At 46.5% G+C, this 23,209-nt stretch overlaps 1 protein-coding gene across 1 annotated transcript in view; it reads left to right on the plus strand.

The window, feature by feature from the left end:
• Positions 1-23,209, plus strand: part of MAST1 (microtubule associated serine/threonine kinase 1) — a 492,671-nt gene that overhangs the window by 12,449 nt on the left and 457,013 nt on the right. Inside the window, exon 2 of the mRNA XM_085654477.1 lies at positions 15,864-15,895. Coding sequence (XP_085510603.1) covers positions 15,864-15,895 — 32 coding nt within the window. The remainder of the gene's footprint in view (positions 1-15,863; positions 15,896-23,209) is intronic.

Below are 23,209 nucleotides of genomic sequence, written 5' to 3' on the forward strand. Positions count from 1 at the left end.
GGGGGATGCAAGGGGGGCTTCGCCCTCCGTCACTGGGCACCGTTGCTCATCTAAATTCTACGTCCACCTCTGTGGAGTCTCTGCTCTATGGGACAGGGCAGCCTTGCCATGCAGGAACACGTGGGATATAAGTTTTGGAAATATCATGGCCGCAGGATCCTCTAAGATGGCTGCGAGTCCCGGGACACCCTCTCGGATGGGGTGTGTACCTTCCAGTTCTAGAAGCTTCTACATCAAGGCAATGACAGCTTCACCGAGGAGGACAAAGCTTAAGGGTGAGAGAGCCCCCTGGGCTGAAGCGCTGGGGCTTCTACAAGGTCAAAGATTGACCTTCCACAGTAGTTCCCGTGGTTTCATCGCACATACAAACTTCTGGGAACAGCTTGCCATGTTCAAGAGGGAAGAACCAAAGGGGGAAATGGAAACAATCCTAACAGAAAACTTGACCCCCACTGAACAGCCGTCTGCTGAACCCTGGCATGTAGCCTGTCACCCAGCACCTTCCTGTGGTGCGTGTGGGTGATGGTGAGGGGCACAATAAAGTGATGGCTCCCGGTTCGCTGACCGCGCTGACGCCCCCTGCATGTCCCTCCCCGCCCTCTCACCAGAGAGAGTGACGGGGGAAGCTTTTGTCGCAAGTGACTCTAATTCTCTGCCTCGACACACGGCCGAGCTTCCGGAAATCCGGTATTAATATGAGTGGCGCCCCCGAGCCATCTGTGCCACCGGAGTCCTCGCCTCACCCCCCCTCTGACCCGGAAGCGGTTATGGTGAGCTGCAGGAATGGGCTTCTGGTGACCTCACACACCTCTTAGTTTCCACCTTGGTAGTAGAGGAGTCTGGAGAAGGGGTGCTCCTCCCGGCACGTGAGTGGCCATGATATTACATAGGGAGCGGGAGCCGTGACGTCACAGGGACGCGCCCTCGACTCTTCCTCCTGTCTGCAGAGTGGAAGCTTTTAAGGCAAGCACGGATCGATAGCTGATGGGAAATCAGCCCGGATCCCCCAAGGTCCCCTGATCAGGGCACGAGCGGCGATGGCCACAAATTGCAGGGGGTGGAGCCGAGGTGGGAGTCGGTGATGGAGTGCAGAGGTATGGGGGAGGCTGTAGCGAGGCTGCTCTCCCTACCCACTCACCGTGCACCTCCCTGTGAGTGACCTCGCCCGTTTAGCCTCCGTGGAGTCATCTGAACCACGAACATCTGTACTCTACCTGCACAGTCACCGGCCCCACTAACCTCACTGCTCAGCTATCTGCATCCCTTCCGTGCAGTCCTCTGCACACCTCCCTGCACAGCCCCCGACATTCCATGCACTCACCTATAAACCCAGCCGACACCTCTGTCTATCCCCAACCTCTGTGGAGTCGCCCGTATTCCTTCTCCTCTCGGTTTTATCACCCGTTTCGACCCCTGATCTCATTACACAACTGGATAGCCCGATGAATAAAGTCATGGCGCTCGAGTCTTGTAGGGGTAGACGCGCCTGTGAGACAGAGGTGTCTAATTTATTTATTTGAGAAGTTGTGAATTCACGAAAACAGGGCCCCAGGAGACACCAGAGGGCTTCACAACGTTTGCAGGCAACTCCAACAGGGATACTTGAAATAACAACGGATCGTGAAGTCACACATAATCGATCGGGTTTACCAGAGATTCAACCCAAACGCAAATTTCAGAGTTTATCTTTGTGCCATGTCTGTTAGCAGCACTCTCCGACATATAAAAGAAGGGTTCAGAGTCCGCAAATATGCAGACTTTCTGGGAGTAGTAACATTGGGTGAAGAAGTTAGCTAGCCTCATGGATGCAAAGAGATCTAAGACTTAGGGGCATGGCCGGAGAAAGCCAGAGCCACTGTACTCTGGGCTACTCTACTGCACTCGTCACCAATGCGCTATATGCCACTACACTCTACGTCTCTCTTCTCTGCACCGCTCTTCTTTATGCCAATCTACTCAACTATGCACCACTGCACTCTTTGCCACTGCTCTCTACACCACTCCAGTCGAGGCAACTCCACTCGACAACACTGCACTCTGTACCACTATCATCTACGCCAATGCACTCTGCTCTGTACCACTCCATGCCAGTGCACTCTACGCCACTACTCTATGCCACTGCGCTCTACCCTGCACCACTCCACGCCACTTCGCTGTACTCTGAAACAATCTACTCTGTGCCAGTGCACTCTGCGTCACTGCATTACTGCACTGTAAGCCACTGCACTCAACGCTGCTCTACTGCACTTTGCACCATTCTACTCTACACCACTGTAGTCTAAACCTCTGCACTCTACACCACTTAAATCAAAACCAATGAACTCTATGCCACTGCACTCTATGCAATTACTCAGCACTACTGCACTCTACCCCACTCTACTGTACTCTACAACTCTGTACTCTACGCCACTGCATGCTATGCCACTCTACACCCTGCACTCTATGTCACTGCACTCTACGTCACTCTGTTCTACCCTACACCACTGCACTCTACGCCACTCTACTGTACTCTACAACTCTGTACTCTACGCCACTGTATGCTATGCCACTCTACACCCTTGCACTCTATGTCACTGCACTCTACGTCACTCTGTTCTACCCTGCACCACTGTACTCTACACCATCGCTCTCTTCACGACTCTACTCTGCACCACTCTTCTCTACACCACTGCAATCTATGCCAATGCACTCTACACCACACCAGTGCAGTCTATGACACTACTCTGAAAGACTGCACTCTCCGCCTCTCTACTGTGCACCGCTGCACTCTGCTCTGCACCAAAGATACGCCACTCTACTGCACTCTTCGTTTAATGCACACTACGCTACTCTACTCTGATTCATTCCACTCTATGCCACTGCACTCTGCGTCACTCTAATCTCCTCTACACCACTGCACTGTCCCGCACTTCATACCTCTGCTCTCTACCCTACACCACTCAGCTCTACACCACTTCATTTTACTCTGAAACAATCTACTCTACGCCACTGCACCCTATGCTACTCTACTCCACCCTGTGAGACTGCACTCTATGCGACTGCACTCTATGCTGACGGACTCCACTCTACTCTACACCACTCTATGCCAATGCTCTCTACACCACTTTACTCATAACCAACGCACTCTATGCCACTGCACTCTATGCCAATCTACTCTGTACTTTTCCCACTTCACTCTAGGCCACTCTAAGACACTCCACTGTACGCAACTCCACTCCATGATACTCCACTCTATTACACTCTACTCCATTAAACTCTACTCCACTCTATGACACTGTACTCCACTCTGTGCCACTATATTACTTTACTCCACTCTGACATTCTACGCAACTACCTCTGTGCCACTCCATGCTACTTTATTCCACTCTATTTTACGACACAGTACTCCACTCCACTACTCCACTCTATGCCACTCTACGGCACTGTACTCCACTCTTCGACACTCCAATCTATGGCACTCTACACTTTACTCCACTCTTCGCCGTTCCATTCTACCACAGCACCTCCACTCTATGCCACTCCACTCTGCGACACTCTACTCCACTCTACACCACTCAATTCTACGACACTCTACTTCATGCTACACCCTTCTGCTTTACGACAGTCTCGTCCCTCCACAACAATACGCCACTCAACTCCATGCCATTCTATGCCACTCCATGCCACTGCATGCTATTTCTCAACACTCCACTCTACGACACTCCACTCCATACCACTCTCCTTGACACCACTAACTTTTAGCCATGCTGAACAGAACCCACGCCGGTTTACAACATGGCTAAAACATATTAACAAAGCCAACAGCTCAAGCATAGTCGAGACCTATTGGCTTTGCCAATGCTTGTTAATGCGGATTTCAAAATTAAGGGGTGTCCTTTAACCTTGGCGGGCCCCTGCTAGTCCAATTCTGGGACCCTCACACAGCTCTGCTATTGCACCCCACTTCTGACCCGCTGTCCCCCCCCCCCTCCAGGTTCAATAGTGACATTCTGGCCTAGTCTGCCCGAGCGGTGTGAACCTTGGCCTGCAAATGTCCTGCTATTCGTGTGTTGGGCCTACAAACAGCTCCGTCAGTGTACCTCAGCTTTGACCAACAACATCCCTCCTTATCCAGCCACGCAGACGGTTGGTCTCGTCCTCCAGCCCTAACCTGCTGCAGTCCGTCGCTCCTTCCAACGGAATGACCCACATTGCCTCACAGATGCGCATCCGGCAACTCTGCCGCCCTCCCGTGACCCTCGCCACTCCGCTCGGGGGGGTTTGATTTACTTTGCAGCAGAAGATTGAAAGAAAATGTGTCAGCAGTGGCTCTACGGGCTCCGCTAATCCCGACATGAGCCCGGGGAGCAGATCTGCGGCTTGACAGCGGGCTCGAGACACTCGCAGCTGCACGGGGGCTGCAGAGAGCGCGCGCCGGGGCCGTCACGCGTGGAAGCTGGGAGGGACCGTGTGCGGAGGAGCTGCAGGCTGCCCCGGGCTCTCGTGGCTGGAGCCGAGGAGCTGCAGCTGGGCATTCGGGGTCTGAAGAGTGGCATGCTTTCATGCGCCGAGAAGAGCTGCAGACTGCTCTAAGCACTCGCCGAAGACATGACTTGAGTCATGAGGAGCTGCAGGCTGCCTTAAGCATTCACTGAAGATGTAACTTGCGATTTGAGAAGCTGTAGGCTGCCTTGAGCACTCACTGGAGATGTAACTTCCGTTTGAGGAGCTGTAGGCCGCCCTGGGCACTCACTGGAGATGTAACTTGCGTTTTGAGGAGCTGTAGGCTGCCTTGAAGACTCACTGAAGATGTAACTTCCGTTTTGAAGATCTGGGGGCTGGTCTGAGCACTCACTGAAGATATCACTTCCGTTTTAAGGAGCTGTAGGCCACCCTAAGCCCTCACTGAAAATGTAACTTGCGTTTTGAGGAGCTGTAGGCCCTGAGCACTCACTGAAGATATAACTTGCGTTTTGAGGAGCTGTAGGTCGCCCTGGGCACTCACTGAATATGTAACTTGCATTTTGAGGAGCTGTAGGCCCTGAGCACTCACTAAAGATGTAACTTGCGTTTTGAGGAGCTGTAGGTCCTGAGCACTCACTGGAGATGTAACTTCCGTTTTGAGGAGCTGTAGGCTGCCCTGGGCACTCACTGAAGATGTAACTTAAATTTTGAGGATTTGGGGGCTGGTCTGAGCACTCACTGATGATGTAACTTTCGTTTTGAGGAGATGTAGGCCACCCTGGGCACTCACTGAAGATGTAACTTCCGTTTTGAAGATCTGGGGGCTGGTCTGAGCACTCACTGAAGATATCACTTCCGTTTTAAGGAGCTGTAGGCCACCCTAAGCCCTCACTGAAGTTGTAACTTGCGTTGTGAGTAGCTGTAGGCTGCCCTGGGCGTTCACTGAAAATGTAACTTGCGTTTTGAGGAGCTGTGGGCCCTGAGCACTCACTGAAGATGTAACTTGCGTTTTGAGGAGCTGTAGGCCCTGAGCACTCACTGAAGATGTAACTTGCATTTTGAGGAGCTGTAGGCCCTGAGCACTCACTTTAGAAGTAACTTGATTTTTTGGGGAGCTGTAGGCTGTCCTGAGCCCTCATTGAAGATGTAACTTGCTTTTTGAGGAGCTGTAGGCTGGCCTTGGCATTCAGTTTGTGAGGAGCTGCGGACTGTCCTGCGCTTCAGCATTCAGATTCGAAGGACCTGCAGGCAATCCCATCTCATCTGAAGATCTTGTATAACAAACTTCTTTGAATCAAGACTAGTGCTTGCAACCGAGTGAGCTACAAGGTGTAAGTCAAAGCTGGACAGTGGGACCTGAGGAGAGCTGTGAGTACTTTCCTACACCGCTGCCATTTCCCTTTACCGTGGTGCTTAAGGCCTTTTATCCCTGCTGCCCTCGGAACCAAATCTACTGTGACACTGTAAACTGGACACCAAACCTATCCTTTCAGCACGTGACCCCCAGTCATGGGGGGAGCAGTGCACGCATTCTCAGGGAGGTAGTGTTGGGGGCAAAGACTCCGATCTCAACAGTACCATATGCCGTGCAGTAATCATTGTGAACCCACTGCTTATCTTTTAAAAGAGAGAAAATAATGCATCCTACCAAAATGAAATGCGAAACGGGAATTTGCCCGCGATGATAGCGTTCAATAACAGGTTCTAGAGCGAAATAGAAAAAAGCGTACCAGGCTTAGAATCATTTTACACATGCAGGCTCCCGGCGAAGAGGGAAGCAGACTTCTCTGTCGGTGGCCCATAGGCCAGTCCTTCAATGTACCAGTCCTTGGCAGTACACTCCTATCGTTTCCTAAATCCAAAGAGTTCAAATCGGTGCAAGAGGTACCGGAGCATAGTGGCAGGAGAGGTACCCGAGCATAGTGGCAGGAGAGGTACCCGAGCATAGTGGCAGGAGAGGTACGGGAGCATAGTGGCAGGAGAGGTACCGGAGCATAGTGGCAGAGAGGTACCGGAGCATAGCGGCAGGAGAGGTACCCGAGCATAGTGGCAGGAGAGGTACCCGAGCATAGTGGCAGAGAGGTACCCGAGCATAGCGGCAGGAGAGGTACCCGAGCATAGTGGCAGGAGAGGTACCCGAGCATAGTGGCAGAAGAGGTACGGGAGCATAGTGGCAGGAGAGGTACGGGAGCATAGTGGCAGGAGAGGTACCGGAGCATAGTGGCAGGAGAGGTACGGGAGCATAGTGGCAGGAGAGGTACGGGAGCATAGTGGCAGGAGAGGTACCCGAGCATAGTGGCAGGAGAGGTACCCGAGCATAGTGGCAGAGAGGTACCCGAGGATAGTGGCAGGAGAGGTACCCGAGGATAGTGGCAGGAGAGGTACCCGAGCATAGTGGCAGGAGAGGTACGGAAGCATAGTGGCAGGAGAGGTACGGGAGCATAGTGGCAGAGAGGAGTCCAGGGCAGGGGCCCGCCATGGAGCTCGCGTGTGGCCCCCTGTCTCCCCCCAATGCGGCTGAGGAGCTCCGTGCAGACCGCAGCTGCTCGCCAGATGTGGATGTAGCCTCCAAAGGGGAGCAGGGCCAGAGCAAAGCTCCTCTCCCAAACGAGTGAAAAGCCTTCCTCCGGTGCCAGGGATTCTCTGCCCTTCTCTGGGGCTCTGCTCTCAGCAGCACAGGACATCGGATGCTGGACGCCGTCTTCGGAGGCCCTGGCTGTGGCCATTGTCTCGCTTTCTCCTGGTTGGTGCAGCTGTCAGTTATGGTTTGAACCGCACCCGAGAGGCGGGCAGGCTCACTCCGGCCCACTGGTTCGCTCCTGCACCCCGCCCCCCTCTTCTGGACACAGCACACCAATGGTGGTTTAATACCAGTGCCCACGTCAGGTTCTCTGTCGCCTCATGCTATTTTGCACTGCTGGGCTGTCGCTTCTGCTCGGGCACAGCGGCTGGGCTCCTCTGGGCACTCTCCTGCAGGGGTATATTCGCTCCCTTCTCTCAGCATGTCAGCATCCCCGGCCTAGCAGTGCCGCGCTCCGCAGCAGCTCCTCCGCATACATCCCAGGCGACGGCCCCTCACAGCTGCGGAACTGGCAGCCAGTCACACCAGCTCTGGATCTCAGACATCCCTCCCCACTCTGCTGCCTGTTTGGTCAGCAACACTAGATCCACGCAGGCAAGTTTCAGGTCCATTTTAAAGTCCTGTTGCAAGCAAAGAATGCTGATTGCGCTCTCAGGGTCCTGGAACCAGTCTAAAGCCACGTACATGCTTTCAACATGGAGGCGCTCACCCATGACCTTATATACCCCCCTGCACACACCACTCGGAGATGTCAGTGTAGTGCCTGGACTCATCAGGGCAGTGACATTTACCCCAGTGAAGCAGGTAGGCGCTTCGCTCCTTAAGGACAGGAAGAAGCCCTGTCCTGTACAGGTCAGACGAAAGGTGTGCTCCCCCCCCCCCGTTGAATGACTGTCCCAGGACAGTGACACAAACCCCATGCCCTAAGAGGCATGCTAGGTGTGTCCCTGCAGACCACAGAGCCACGCTCTGGGTCCAGAACCTTTCCCATAGCTCAGATCTCAGCGTGCATGCATGATTACTGTGTGTAGTTGACACAACTATAGTTGAGATACCCCGGGCAGGGGTGCTCGTCTATAAAGCATGCAAGGGACACTCCCATCCTGACACGCCTCCCTTTATTCTGCCATGCTGCTCATCGTTTGATCCATGACATCGATGCTCGAATAAAACGGCTGGCCAGCCAGGTAATGGGCAGATCGATAACTAAGCACCGTAGATGTAAGTATGTATGGCTTTTCTTTCGCCCCCCAGGGATACAGCAATATGCCTTGTCGTCCCCTTGTTTGTTGCAGTTTCATGTTTTTAGGGTACAGCGTGAAATGGAGCGCCCTGAGATGCAACTCGGATCGATGGCTCAATAAGTCCACTGCAGCGAAACCCAGACAAGAAAAATGCCTAATGCGCATTCTTTCATGCCAGGATTCCTTCGAGCCTCCATCCTACCGTCAGAGACAAGGCTGACCCCCACCAGACCACAGAAGGAGCTTTTCTCCGCCCAGAAACCTCTGCCCTTAATGATGGTGATCCTTACTTACAAGCACATTGTGGACGCGCTCTCACACACGCCAGTATTTCCTTAAGGGATCTTCTGACAACTGCAGCCACCCCCCTGTAAGGGCTGCCTCCCACCCTCACCCAGCATCAAGGGTACATCCTCCCAGAGGGGGAGCATGTGGCTGTAGCTCTGTGTCTGCGCACATCTGCTGCGCCCTCAGTACTAAAACTAACCTTTGAGATGATGAGGTTAAGCTCTGCACTTCCATTGTGCTTCGATCCCCTCAACTGAAAAGAGGCCCATTGCCCTGCAGGGTCATTGCCACTCAGGTACCAGCCTTTCCCCCCTAGGGCCTGAAGAATAAAGACCAGTGCTGCTCACGGGGAGGGGGGGGGGGGGGGTGTGGCGGGCGCTCATGATAGAAGATGGTCTCCGGCACAGCTTCCGGCCCTTTTACCTAATTTCTCCAACCATATAGTCTTCTAATTTCTTAAACTGTTGACCCTCAGAGGGTCTCCAGCCTCAAAAACTAAGAGGCAGTTGTTTTTTCCTGCTGGCAAATCCACTTATGGCTAGGATAACATTAGGAAGAACCGACAATGGAAAAAACAGAGAATTTGCTGTCCATGGTACTGAAAGACAAATTAAATAACTGCGCCACTGATTACCTGACTGCCCTGCTGGTGGCCCACACTTGGTGGCGCGTGCCTGCACGTCAGTGGTACCTCTGGTTTCAGTAGCCAGGGAAAAATGACGAGTGAGTAGGAAACAACTGCTCTTACAGCACATATCACAATTATGATTTTGGTGAAAAATATTGACAGGTAAAACCTGTGAGATTTAATGGGGGTATAATGCCCGATATTCACCGGAACATGCAGATTTTAGTATGGTAAGGACCAACATCTGCATGTTCCTCAAAATCTCATTATTGGGTGGTATTTATCATATTCAATAAATTACAACTCAGCGGGGTTAGGTTTTAATATAGTTGACAACTATCACACCAACTACCGGGCCACTCAAAGTGAGAACCTAACGGGTTTGTGAAAGTTTTTTTTTACGTGAGGTAGTTTGGCAAAGGTCTAAATAATTGATCATCATGTGGTTTGTTATCTCACTGCTTTATGCCCCGGATTAGTTTCCCCCACACATAGTGTTTCTTTTTACCATTTGAACATTCTGTCCCAAAGAATCTCAGACGTGTTTAATATTTTCTCGCACGTGTGCGTCGGTACTGAAACTAGGCGTGACGCTTTCTTACGTATGACTGGACCCTCACGAGGGAAAGGAGCACTAACTTACACTTCCGTACAAAATGGGAACCATGGAATGCTAAATACGCCTCAGAGTCCCTAATATTATGTATTCTGATTTCTGAAAGTTAGTTGGGCGATACAGGAAACCACTGGTGTTTGAAAAAATTTGGAGAATCAATATATTTCTTTACAAATAGTGAGAAAACGCCTCTACTTCCCAGGTGTTCTGCAAGAATTTCACAGGTCCTAAAACAGAGTCATATACAGTGTACATTGCTTTTGTGAGGAATGAATGGGAGAGAATGTATGATTTGTTTTAGGTTTGTGGTGTTTGCGCACTTGTAATATGCTTCTTTGTCAAAAAATAGAAAGTGAAAAGCCTAATAAAATGGAAAAAATTCAAAAAGCAGAAATTAGTGCCGGGAATAATGTTCTGGATGCGAAGAGGGTGGGCACGCTATACTTTTATTTACAAGAAACCCAACTTGTCTGGGCAGATAAATCCTGATGTGTATTTCTTTAATAATGTACACAATCCTGATCTTGTAGAACATAGTGCCACTCCATAGAGGAACCAGAAGGTATTTCCTCAGTTGTTGAACGTCAACGTGGTGTGTCTTATAATGTGCAGGTGCCTTGCTCTGGACGTAAAGCTTCAACATTGTTCACTCACCGTAGTTACCATTCTTTCCACTAGACAACGCGTCTTGGAACCTGTGCCAATGCAGAGTATTTGTCTATTGTTATCTACTTGGAGATATTTTGGCTTTGGTTTTATGAGCACGGCCTAGGCCCTGCATCTCTCTTTCTTTCTGCTCTTCATCCTCATCTGTCTCTCCAGCAGTGATCATTCCCACCCACAACGTGTGACTCCCATGTGTCCAAGATAGCCAGTGAGCTCCAGTCTCACTGTCTTCCTAGCCTGAGGTGGTTTTATCGCTGAGACAAAGCACAGCTGAAAAGGCGACCCTCGATTTCCTGTCTTTAAGTAAAAAATGAGTTCAAATATCACTCACGGATCCAGATCAGATCTATGTCCAAGCTGTCAGACGTAATGTGGCATTGGTGCTATTTCTCTGACATGTACGTAACAATGACTTTTGAAGGTCAGACATAGGGGCTGCGGAAGGCATCTTACGCAAGCATCTTTTTATGAGTGTGTCATCCCTTAAGAAATACAACTTGATTTGAAATTTCGCAGGACCATACTGGCTTTTGCAAACTGTCTTCCTTCCTTCTTGTACCTACGCTGCTTGCCAATCTAGTCTTGTGAGTCTGAAGTAGTAGCAGTCAGTGGTGGGTGTGATATGGTAATCTATATGATGCCTTATCTTGCCTATGCTTCCGCCAGCTACTATCTCTCACCTTCTAGACCCTCTCTCCAACTAGCCGCTTCAAGAAGGCTAGATAGGTGGTAGGTGGACTGAAAGTACCCAGGGAGTCCTCATGGCCATGCGTGCCTATAGACGAACATTTCCACAGATTGATAGGAAAGAGTTACTTCGAGGGCTTGAATGTTCACAAAAATAACTTTTTTCGTACAATTTCTCTTATTTGGGGGCATTGTTCCTGGTCGTCTTTACATCTCTTCTGGACTTAGGTGCTGTTTAGAGATGCATTGATATCGCAATCCCACCGCTTCTGATTCGAACACATGGAGGGGAATTGCGGGCTCCATATATGGAAACTGAAGCTTTGTTCAGACTATGCCTTCCTCTGGATCAGCATAGCATCCTTACTTTGTTGCTCTCCTCCCCACAGTGGTAGGGTAGTGGTGATTTGAAGTGAATGTCTGTCTCAGCAGTTAACCATTCACAAACAGCATCTTCATCTGTTAGCATCAGGCACTGTGTACACTTATCAATGGGATTCCAGGGTACAATATATTATCATAATGGCATGTTGATACTGTGAACATTGTACACTATAGTGTGGTATTCATGTAGTAAAGCTGGATGTTTAAGATACTGTAGTGTCAATGAGCAAATGTTAAACAAAACTCTGTAGCAGGACTTGTCTTTGAGAGCAAAGGTTTATTTAGTTGAACAACATCACAAACTGAGTGGCTACAGCATGTGTAACACATAATCTATCTCAAAGCACAGGTAAATGTACCCTTCTTCAGCTTTGAAAAATTACAAACCAGTTGGGTTCTCAAATAAGAAAGACTGTGTACATTCATTGAAAATGCAATATCTCCTGGTACAGGAGATATAATTAAAAAGCATTTACCCACCATGAATTCAGTCTTGAGATGCAGCTGCCAAGGCTGGAACAGAAATACTGTGATACCTTCCCCTATCATCCCACACCTCCAGAAGCTGAGCTCAGCAAAATACCATTTATTGATTGTATTTGTTAAATGTTAAAGTTTGTGCATGTGCTGAGTTTCACATGATCTAAGCAAAATGGCGTCAGTCCGGATTCATGATCTTTGGACTACACAATTACAATTCCCTCCTTTTGGCACTTAAATGCCAACATTCACTTACCATTCAATGTCGTTCAGGCGTCTAGCCTCCCATTGGAACTCATACTCCTTTTCTAATTCTGCTTCTTGCTCCTCAAACCCCTGCTTATAATTCTTGGAAACTCTACTAGTGCTTCCCCCATTCAGGCACACAGAACACCAGCTAGGCCCTGCTCATGTTAAAACAACAAAAACAGAAAATCTAGTACTGTGGCCCCTAAAAGTCCCCAAATCGGCTTTGCCCCAAATACCTAGTATATCTGCCAGCTTCTCCCAGAAACCCGGCCTACACATTTTGTGCTCTTCTCATGAAACCTTTAAAACCTAAGGTATGGGGTACTGTACATTTCTAGCATTAACAAGAATTAATGTGCAACATTGAGTATTTATGGCTTTGCACAGCCCTCCTTCTTTAGCCATGGTCAAACCTTAAGTCATCTCTTCGGTGAAATTAGAAAGAGCAGCAGCTATATCACTGGCCAACCTCTCAATCAATTGGGCTTGTTTCCTTCATTTTACAATATTCAATTTGACCACCATTGGATGAATCATTGCTAAAAATATATCAAGTGTATCTTTTCTGCATTCCTTCTCTGATGTTAGAAATGGATATTTCTCAATTGTTTGATATGTTATACATTCAGAGACACCAGGGTTAAATAGCAAGAACCACTCAATCCATTAGGCAACAAAAGGGATTTTTTCTTCCACAAACATGATACATATAGTTTGCTATGCTACTGTGACACATAAACTCCCAGTTGTCTTGAAGATATGCATGCAATTGCTCTCCTCTACAGTCATAATTCCCTTGTGGGCTATGCAAAGCATTCCAGTTTATTTACGCCAAAGATTTAGGGCTGGTGGCGTCGGTAATGAAGCATTTTCCCTGGAAACCTATTTATTGTGCTATCGTAATACCCCTTCTTGCATATGCGGGTGGTGTCTAGTGTCATTTTAATATTCTGCTAAGAGTTTCCACTCATATTTAGATAACCCACATTGCACATCTTTAGGCACTGAATACTTGGTTACTCATGATTTCTCTTTTAATACAGGGTATCGGACCACTTCAGCATGGTAGAAGCTCACATTTTTGCGTTTATTTTTTATCACATCATTCAGTCTCTCCACCAGGCATGAGGATTGTGAGTGATATGCACAGTGCAGTCTTTGGGTAATGCGTACAGTCTCACAAATTAGCTTCATGATCTCATTCTTAAAGTACCCTCCTTGATCACTTTCTAGGTACATTGGTACTCCATACCACAGAATAAGGACTCTGAGCAGCAGCTTTGTCACAGTCACATCACACCCCCACCCACTTCGAGAACATACAAAAGGGCATATTGGGCGCCCCCAGTAGGAAGCAATTCAATGAAATCAGTCTGCAGTCTCAGAAACAGTCCATAGGCTAATGGGGAGTGGATGTTCATAGCCACAGTGCCTTACCCTACATTATTTTGCTGGCACACCAAACATTATGAACAGTCATTGCCTTCCCTTCTGAGTCAGTGGACCCACCGAACAGTTTGGCTATCTCTCCCAGCAAAGTGTTCGACAATGCCACCCTTTCTCCTGACTCCACCCACACACCTTCCCCATTGCATCTGTAATCCCCTTTCACCCACCCGTGCCTCTCCTCCTGTTCTGCCCCTTCCTGTGCATTCCTCCCCTCTTCCATTGTATGTACAATGTCTGCTTCACCACGCAGGGGCACAGTCCAGTTTCTTGCACAACATCCTCTGACCAGCACTACTTCTGCTTCCACAAATCTGCCTCCCTCATACCATTCAGCACCTTGCACACGTGACCCTTTACCCTCCTTTTACATGCTTTATTTGTCGCCCATTGAGCGCCTCCACCTCTGCAGAGGTGGCTTCTTTCGTTCCTTTATACATCTCAAATATTACAAGTATTCTACTTCCAACAAACCATTCTCAGGGAATCACAATTTCGGATGTGTTTTTGATGCGCTCATTCCATTCTTTCAAACATAAAAAAGTGTGCATAGAAACCGTTATCAGCATGGCTTTTTGTCAGGGCTACTACGGTTGTGCCTCACCTAACCTGCCTTTCCTAGAAGGTGCCCCCACGAGAGGTCATGGGTAAGCATATTGCCATGACCTCTGGTGGGGGCACCTACTGCTCATACACCTGGAGGGGAACTGCCTCTACTAAAACATGTCTGCACTCACAACCTCTAAGGGAGAAACCTGGCTCAGTTAATGTATCTTCTCTGCCTGTAAGATTACCTGGGGAAGGGTAGAATTCTCAGTCACACCTACCTATAAACTCTAATCAACTTTCTCACCTGAAGGGAAGGGCCTACCCCTTTTAGTGTCTCACTCATACACTTTTTCTTCACCAGTCTGCCCTTCCGTGGTGATGGAAAAAGGGAATAAAAACCTGGCATGCCGTTCACCTATCACAGCCGACCTGACTGCAGACGCTCTATTACATCCTCCCTTGGTTACCTTTACTCCTCCCCTCCCACCCCCAAGCCTCTTGTCCCCCTCAAAGAACTCCTAGGCTTATGCACATGCCATTTACCAAAGTCCTTCATATTGTGCATTTCTTTTTTAAACATAACTCTTTAGCAATATTGTTCTTTAAGGGCGAAGGTTTATTCAGCTGAACAGCATTACAATTGAGTGGCTAGAGCATGTCTAAGATGCATAAGCAAGGGTTGATATACCCTTTTTCAGCATAGGAAAATGACCTCCTGTTGGGTTCTCTAGCAAGAAACACAAGGTACAGTCATTAAAATGCGACATCTCTCTATGGAGCAGATAGTAGTATTAAGCATTCTACCCATCATGAACTCAGCCTTGAGATGCAGCTGCCAAGGTTGAGACAGGAACATTGTGATACACTCCCCTATCATCACACACCAGCAGAAGCTCAGCTCTGCAAAGTGCCGTCTATTGATTCTTTTTTCTAAATCTTAAAGTTTGTGCGTCCGCTCGTTATTGTGTTATCGCAAGTATATGTCAAATGTTGTAGATTTGGCAAGTTTTAGGTCAATATTAATTTGGTTAAACTGCATTATAGTGAAATATTTCTCTGCTGACATGGATTTGGCACATTATATATAGGACTTGATCATCGTTTGTTGGATGCATGGAATTTTCCCCATAGTCTTGACAGATAATTTATTTTACAATAACAAAGACTTCGTAGGAAAATGTGATAATATTAAAGGTGGCATTTTGAGGCTTTTTTCGCTGTTTGATGGGGTTTGGAAGATAGTCTGTGGATACTCAATGCATATCTTTCCTTCCACCCTGTAGTTTATTACTTTTATTGTAATATAAGCTTTTACTATTGGAATAAGTAATCTTGCAAAATATACCTCTGCTCTTTGCATGTTTGCTTAGTTACCTTGTTGGTGTTGGGTTGTGAAATAACATTAAAACTATTGAAAAAAATGATTTGGCACAAATAGTGCAGTGTTCTGGGGTCTGCTGTGGATTTAATGCACTAGATTGCCCTATTCTTGATATCTCTCTGGCCGCCCTATATTATATCTATGGTTTTGAAGATCAGTCATAATCTGCCTCTTCGATGACTATGGCCTTCTAACCTCAGACATCTCTCTCTTTATTTCAGAAGGATCTACCCTTGCCCCGGAAAAGCAGCAGGTGAGCTGGATTTGGGGTGTGTGGTCGGTGTTTGTATGACAAGGTTCATAAGCATGTGAAGAGGCTGACACCATTAGCATGAAGTATGTAGTTTGCTATAAGGGCGAGAACTTCTATATAAGGTTGTTGCAAAGTGTAAAAGAGTGAGGGCGCAGCTGCTAAACACCATTGTTGTTTCGTTTTGTCTAAATTGTAATGCGCCCACTTAGCGTTGATATGCATGCATCCTTTGCTGCCTCCCTACCCCCTTTGTATGTGATCTTGTAGATGTTCTCACCCCATTAGCAGGTGCAATGCTTTCTAATGGTGTCAACCTCTTAATTTGCTGAATTCCGCCTGTAAATGTAATTGGCGCAGGCAGGCGACTCCTGGAGTCAGACGTCCCGACTGATGAGATACTGTGATTTCATTGGAGGTCTAATGACATTGGGCTTCCAGATGTAGACCATCAACGCTAGGGGAATAACCTGATGATTTTGCGAACAGCTTTTTACGCCACCCTGGAGGGCCCCTTTTCTCTGAAATTAGTTTGAATAAATACTAAGGTTTTGCAGAATGGGAAGACCGCTGATGACAATGTCCTTCCCATTGAGCTATATGAGGCCTTTGTGGATATTCAGGTTCCAGTTATTCTAGAAATGTTGCCCAGTTGTGCTGATCACTCTTTGACCCTTTGTGGATATTCAGGTTCCAGTTATTCTAGAAATGTTGTCCAGTTGTGCTGATCACTCTTTGACTTCACAATCTTGAAATGTAATTCATATTTAAATTCGTTTGCGAAACCAGTCTCCTTCGTAGTGTAGATCACATCACCTAATATCTTGGCATAACACAGATGCAAAGACCTATTAGAAGGTTTTGGCAAACAGGATGGAACAGGCAGAAATAAGGTCATTACCCTCTGGCAGCAGAATGGGCTGTGCATGGCTGGGACACCACCACCCATCTCAAGATGGCTGCCGCCTTGTACTACATCTCCACTGGTATTGATGATCCTCTTGACACGAAGGGGGCATATTTGGTCACTTACTGTCAGGCTTTGGGTATAAAGATGATTGCCATCATAGGTGTACTTGGATTGCTCCATAACCACTTGGGTGTGTGTAATTGGTATTTTTTCTGAATATATGAAATTCTCCCAAGGTAATTGTACATTTATCCAGCTTTGAGTTTTGCATTTTATTTGCACCCCTTCCTTGGGCATGTAATCCAATCAGGGTTCTCCAAAGTCTATCCCGGAGGGCCGGATCTGTGCCAGATTTTTAAGTTAACTACATTTATCTAAATGAGGATATGCTAAAAATGTGGCATGGATCTAGTCCTCCGGGACCAACTTTTGAGAACCCTGCACTAACTGAACATTTACCCAGTTTGTTGTAACACCGGCTGATGATGCTGCAGTTTTTTGTACCTCTGATGATAATCCGGCTTTGCTTGTGTTTCTAATGATTGCTGGGGAGTTTCAGATACACTTTGGTTAATGAATGAGGGAAGTTAGTGGAGGGATGTTCCTCCTGCACAATTTGTGGGGTGGTCATATCACTGACAAAATGGATAAAATGATCCATTTAAACTATAAACCTCTTTTAACTACATGCCTACGTTTTATGAAGAGGTGAGATATGCTACATATTTCTTTATGCATCTATTTTATTCCCTACCTTTATTACATTCTTCAGAGCTTTCTAGGTGCCTAGAATCAGCCATATGCTGCTTTGTGTATGGTATTGCAAGCCCAAAGTGCTTTACACGTGTTAAAGCTGCCTCTAGTATGGGGTAGTTGGTTTTAGTCTATGTTTCTTGGGCTCCCCTAGTGAAAGAATGGTTCAGTTGCTCAATGGGAGTGCTTTAGGGATTTCTCCATTTGATTTCATTTTGGACCACCAATGATGACTGTTTCTACGTTGACATGCTCATTGCAGGCATTTTTATCAGCTTCAATTGGAATAACGTTTGGGGTGTGTGTGGGCTGCTTTGAAACACTGTACATGTTTGTGATATCAAAAATGACTTTATACACCTTTGGGGGGAAATTCAATGATTCCAGATATCATTCATGAATCAAGATGTGTAATTTGACAAAAACTGGCATTGATAAGGCTTTTTGTTGTTGTGGTCATTTTAGAAGATCTGAAAAAAAAATTTCAATTTCATAATACAGCTTCATTATGCATGTGGAATTTAGGCATTTTGTCATACAATAAATAGATAGGGATGTTCCTACTTCAGAATGACCTCTTTATAAAGTTTCAACACCTGACATGCAAGGCTGTAGGACATCTGTTGCAGTTATTGTGTTGGATCTTGAGTGGATGATGTGCAAGTTAGAGTAGATTGATAGTTGAACAGAGTGGAAAAATTGATCATGTGGGACATGATGAGTGAGGCAATAATTATGAGAAACACCCTATTGAATACTGCAAAATTGAAGCCACAAGGTTATCTTTACTATGCTCTGGTTAAACTGTGTATGTTGGGTTGGTGTTAGGAGGGCACGTAAAGCGCAATTCCGTGTAGAGTAACCAGACAAAATTACCCAAAAATTCAGGAAAGCTACCCGAGAAGAGTTATTCCTCATTTAGTAATATTTTGGCCATGAGAATGCATTTTGAGCTATGAAATAGCTGTAAATGCAACAGAACATGAATTGCGAGCACAAACAGTCACTCGCGCTCACTGAATGTGCACCTGGGGTGGGACTTTCCCCCAATTTACTGCTATTCTTTTAGCGCGAATGCACCGTTGCATCCAAAATGGACACGAGGATGCATTTTGGGTCAGGAAAATAGCGCTAAATGCGACAGAACATAAGTAGCAGCGCGAACAGCTGCTCATGCTCGCTAAATGTGCTCTTGCAGTAGGATTACCCCCCGGCCCCCGGAAATTACTCTTTTACAATGCAAGTGGGTGCAATCGCGTTATTATTGGTAATTCCTCGTCAAAGAGTAATGCAGAACTACAGAAACTTCTCTGGCGTAATTGAAATTCTGTCCAGGCCTAGTTGGTGTATCACATCTTCGTACCTCAGCTGTGTGGCTGAGGATGCTGATTGTATAAAGATGTTTGCACTGTGTCCTGTATTACGCGGATATTGGAACTGAATATTCTTTAAATGGAGGAAATGTAGTGGTCTCCGTATTGAAGCATCACCTAAAATTGTGCAGTTAATCATTAAGTTTGAGGTAGAAGAATTGTTTTTTTAATGTTTTTTCTGTCTGTCCTAGCATGACTTCTTGTCCCAATGTTTATTTTTGGTGAGTAACACATTCATGTCATTCTTTGGATTTTGTTTGGATGGTAATGATTAAGGCTGGGCAAAAGTTTGATTACACAGCAGTAATCGGAGTAATTTTAGTGCTCTTGCGTTACTCTTGTTACCGAAAGTGACGCAATTAAGTCTGTTCATGTAATTTTGAGTACTTTTGGGCAAAAATGCCTACCCAGGAGCACTGCAATAGAGTGCGGCGACTGCTGGTGGCTGCTGTTCCTGTTCTGTTGCCTTTAGTGTTACATAGATCTTACGTGTTAGTGTGGGTGTAATGGACCCCTGGATGTTAAACACGCATTAAACCATCCTACGAATCCTGACCTCTCTTGTTCGTCATTTATTTACCTCATGAAGAAATATGATGCTTTTTCCTACATTTAGCTCTATTATCTTAGCGCAAAATGAATCCTCAGGACAATTTTGGTTGCAAGGATGCATTTTGCACTGCGAAAATAGCGTTAAATGCAGGGCTATGCTACTGGCACAATTCTTCTTCATTTTGCTGTAATTGTGCATATTTATGCTATAGCAAATCACATGTGTTCGGCCCACCTCTCGCAATGATTCCAGTCCTTACTCTTCTTTTTCTGTGAGTGTTTGGATGTGACTTCTTTTGATTCAGGATGATGTTGAGAGCAAGGTTCTGAAGCTTCGCAGTGCTGTCACATTTGACTTTTAATAAACAGTTTTACACTTAGAAAACATGAGGCACCACCACCGATGTGCTAAGCTTTAATGGCTTGTCACTGTTGTTGTTGCTAGGGTCGGTGACATTAAATTGTGGACCGATGTCCCCTGCCTGGGTTTTAGATCAGGATGGCTTCACTTTAGGTCTGATCAGTTTATAGGTTGGATTCAGTAGGTTCTAAAGCTAATGGTCCTATAAAGGAATATTTATTGCTGATTGGTTTGTGTGGTTCATTGAAATAGAGGTGGTCGTCGACAGAACCGCTGGGCGTTTGCCAGGTCAGCAGGGGCCATCGACGCCGCCTTCCTGGCGTCCAAGGCCGTCTGCCCGGTTTAGTGATCCCGCTCATTCAGGCCTTCAGTTGAGATGCTTCTGCAGTGAATCCATTGAAGGCAGTGTTGCTTTGCAGAGCGGCTGCCACTTTTGATGCACCCACTCATCAATTGTTTTTGATGTTCTTCAAGAACAAATTCCCAAAGCAGGAGTTTATTCTTGCAAAGCCAAAATACGGTGACCCCGATATGCTGGAAGATTTCTTCCTGTTCTTGTGGCCCATTAAATAATTTTCTTGCATTACACGACAATTTTGGGGAAGGAAATTATGGGGGTCACTCCACTCTAAATAGGATGGGATGACTGTCAAATTGAGCTTGCCGCCGTCTGGTGGACGGTCCATCTGGTCACAGGCTTTCAGCAGTAGATCCCGTGGATGTTCCATCATCAGAAACCCAGCACTACCGACTCAAAATAGAGCGGGTGAACTGCGAATTTAGTGGAGTGAGAGTTCTGCCAAAATGCACCCAACTCAAATCGACCCCTATAATCCACGGGGTTTAGACAGATAGTACATGATAAGCACATAGTGTTGCTCTATATTTTAATAGCACTTTTAGTTCACTCTACTGCATCCTAATCTACCCCACTCCATTCCATTCCAATCTACCCCACTCCACTCCAATCTATCCACTCCACTCCTATCTACCCACTCCACTCTAACAAGACCGTCATCTTGACAGTGGAGTAGCCTGTCCACCAAACTCTAAATCAGCCCCTTAAAGGTATAATGAAGTTAGGGAGAGGGTTAAAGAGTGAGGATTGAGGTAAAAGAGTTAATGTAAAGAAAGGGAACAGAGGCAAACCATCATTGTATAATGTAATTGCTACCAATTGCATGACAGCATAAGGATTCAGGTTGGACATGCTGGGATAATAATCCGTTTGTTATACAGGTTGTCATCAGTTTAGTAGGCACCTCCCTGGAAGATGGGTACCCTGGCAATTTCCCACTTTGCCAGGGAAAATAGTTATGACAGAATCCTGTTCTCTGGAGGGGCTGTTAAGCCACCTATTCTACTTACTATTAAATGGTAGTGGTGAAAGTAATACTAAATGAAGTCCGCAGAGCAGTGACAGAAGCCAAACATACACTTTAACCACCTTTTAGTAATATATGGAGTCCTACCATGTGCAACAGAAGTCTAATCCCTGAAGACAATGTTGAATTACAAGCAGGGTTGTGGAATTTGATAAAATATCTACTTGTCCTAGGGCAGGAGGCTTCAGAAATATTGTAGCCCTGCAGAAAGATATTCACTTCTCCCTTTTGATGCCATACAGTGAGAAGACAGATCATGTCAACATCCTCATTATATCAGAGGTTTAACAATGGCATCTCGGAATATGCCAGGGCTTTTGTTAATCAGGGTCTGTATTGTAGAAAACCTGTAATTTTGCCAGCTTTTTTATAACAGAATATAGGGGCTGAAAGTAGACGGAAGTGGTAGTTCCAGGCTTGGAATGCTTTATAAGCTTATGCACACATGCAAACTTACATATTTAAGGATATTCAGTAATTCTCCTGTATTGAATCTTTCATAAATCCACATTCTTGAATCATTGCCCGTTGTCGAAGTGGGAGTCCTATGGTACTATAGCAAAGCAGTACACAACATTACCATAGGCTATATTGGCAATGAACAATCTCTTTAATAGCTTATCCATATCCTTTAAAAAACAAGAACCAAACTTCAGCCAATTAGGCGACAGCACCTTCTAGAACACTCCCAACTGAGGCTGAGTCTCTCAGATTTTCTACCGCATGTCGTGTGACGAGTGTCTCCCTGAACTCTGCTCAGTTTTTTCTTCAAACCAGTATTGGTAAACTTATCTACTGCTACTATCATGACTGAGTCAATTAAGAAAGAGCTTTTCAGGCTCTGTACTGTATGTGGGAAGAAAAGACTTCATGTTGAAGACCCTCACAAGGACTACATTTACTGCTTCTACCGTCAGCATAATGTACAAGGCAGTAAAATATGTCACACCCTTTCAACTAAAACCTTGAAGGACAGAGAGGGGAGGCTTCTTCTGTGGCTGCAAAAAGCTAAATCTAAAAGATCTCCTAGTTCTGAGGAAAACAGAGACACCTCTTCAACCTCTCAGAGAAGGTCACATAAGAGGGAAAGATCAGGGGACTTCCGAAGGGTCCAGGAAGGCCCTAAAGATGACTCACAATTAGTCTGTCTAGGACAGTTCAAAGAAGGAGAACATCTCCTCAGAAATTTCCAGGTCTGAGCCCTCTCACCATCTGTGAAGTCTGGAGTTCATCCTTAAAAGTCCTCCATCGATGACAAAGCCTAAAGCCACTTAAAATCTCAACGACTGCCGCCTCACCATCAAGAACACCATTATCAACGACGATGACAGTAATCACATTGACGTATACGACAGCAATATCACCAACGCCTCCCATCTCATCCTCAGCGTCGATCTCGTAAATGAAGATAGTATTGACACCATTGCAACCGTCGACAACGGTACCGTCAACGACGGCCCATCGATGAGGATAACGTTGGCATTGTTGAAGGAAAAAAACAGTTGCAGCAGTTGGAAACTGCAACTACGGGCTCGACGACGACTGTGCAACAAAACATCCCTCTTACGTGAACACATCTCTCCAAGCAAGGTGTCTCCTCTCCGCCCAAGTCATCTTCTGGACATGGAGGAGTCAGATAGTGATGGCCCTTTCGGGAAAGCCTACAGCCCATCTGAGCTTCACGTAAAGTATTGAGAAGAAGAGGATGAGAAAGAGCACTATTATGAGAAGTATTACAACCCACAGCAGAAAAAATATGTGGAAAGACCCAGGCATATGGTGAACATTTCCAGCAATATGGACATTCACCTTCAAATCAAGGTTTGGTGCAAGTAACTGCGTCTCTCTTCCAAAACTTACAAGAGATGTTGAAAGATTACTATATGAGGTTTCCGGAGCCCACAAGGTCACCCTCACCAGCACAGCCCAGTGGTTCACCTCTGCCTCTGTCTCCCAAAAACACCAAGGCCTATAACTCCATGC

The sequence above is a fragment of the Triturus cristatus genome, chromosome 4_1, assembly GCF_964204655.1.
Source record: "Triturus cristatus chromosome 4_1, aTriCri1.1, whole genome shotgun sequence".
NCBI classification, from domain to species: domain Eukaryota; kingdom Metazoa; phylum Chordata; class Amphibia; order Caudata; family Salamandridae; genus Triturus; species Triturus cristatus.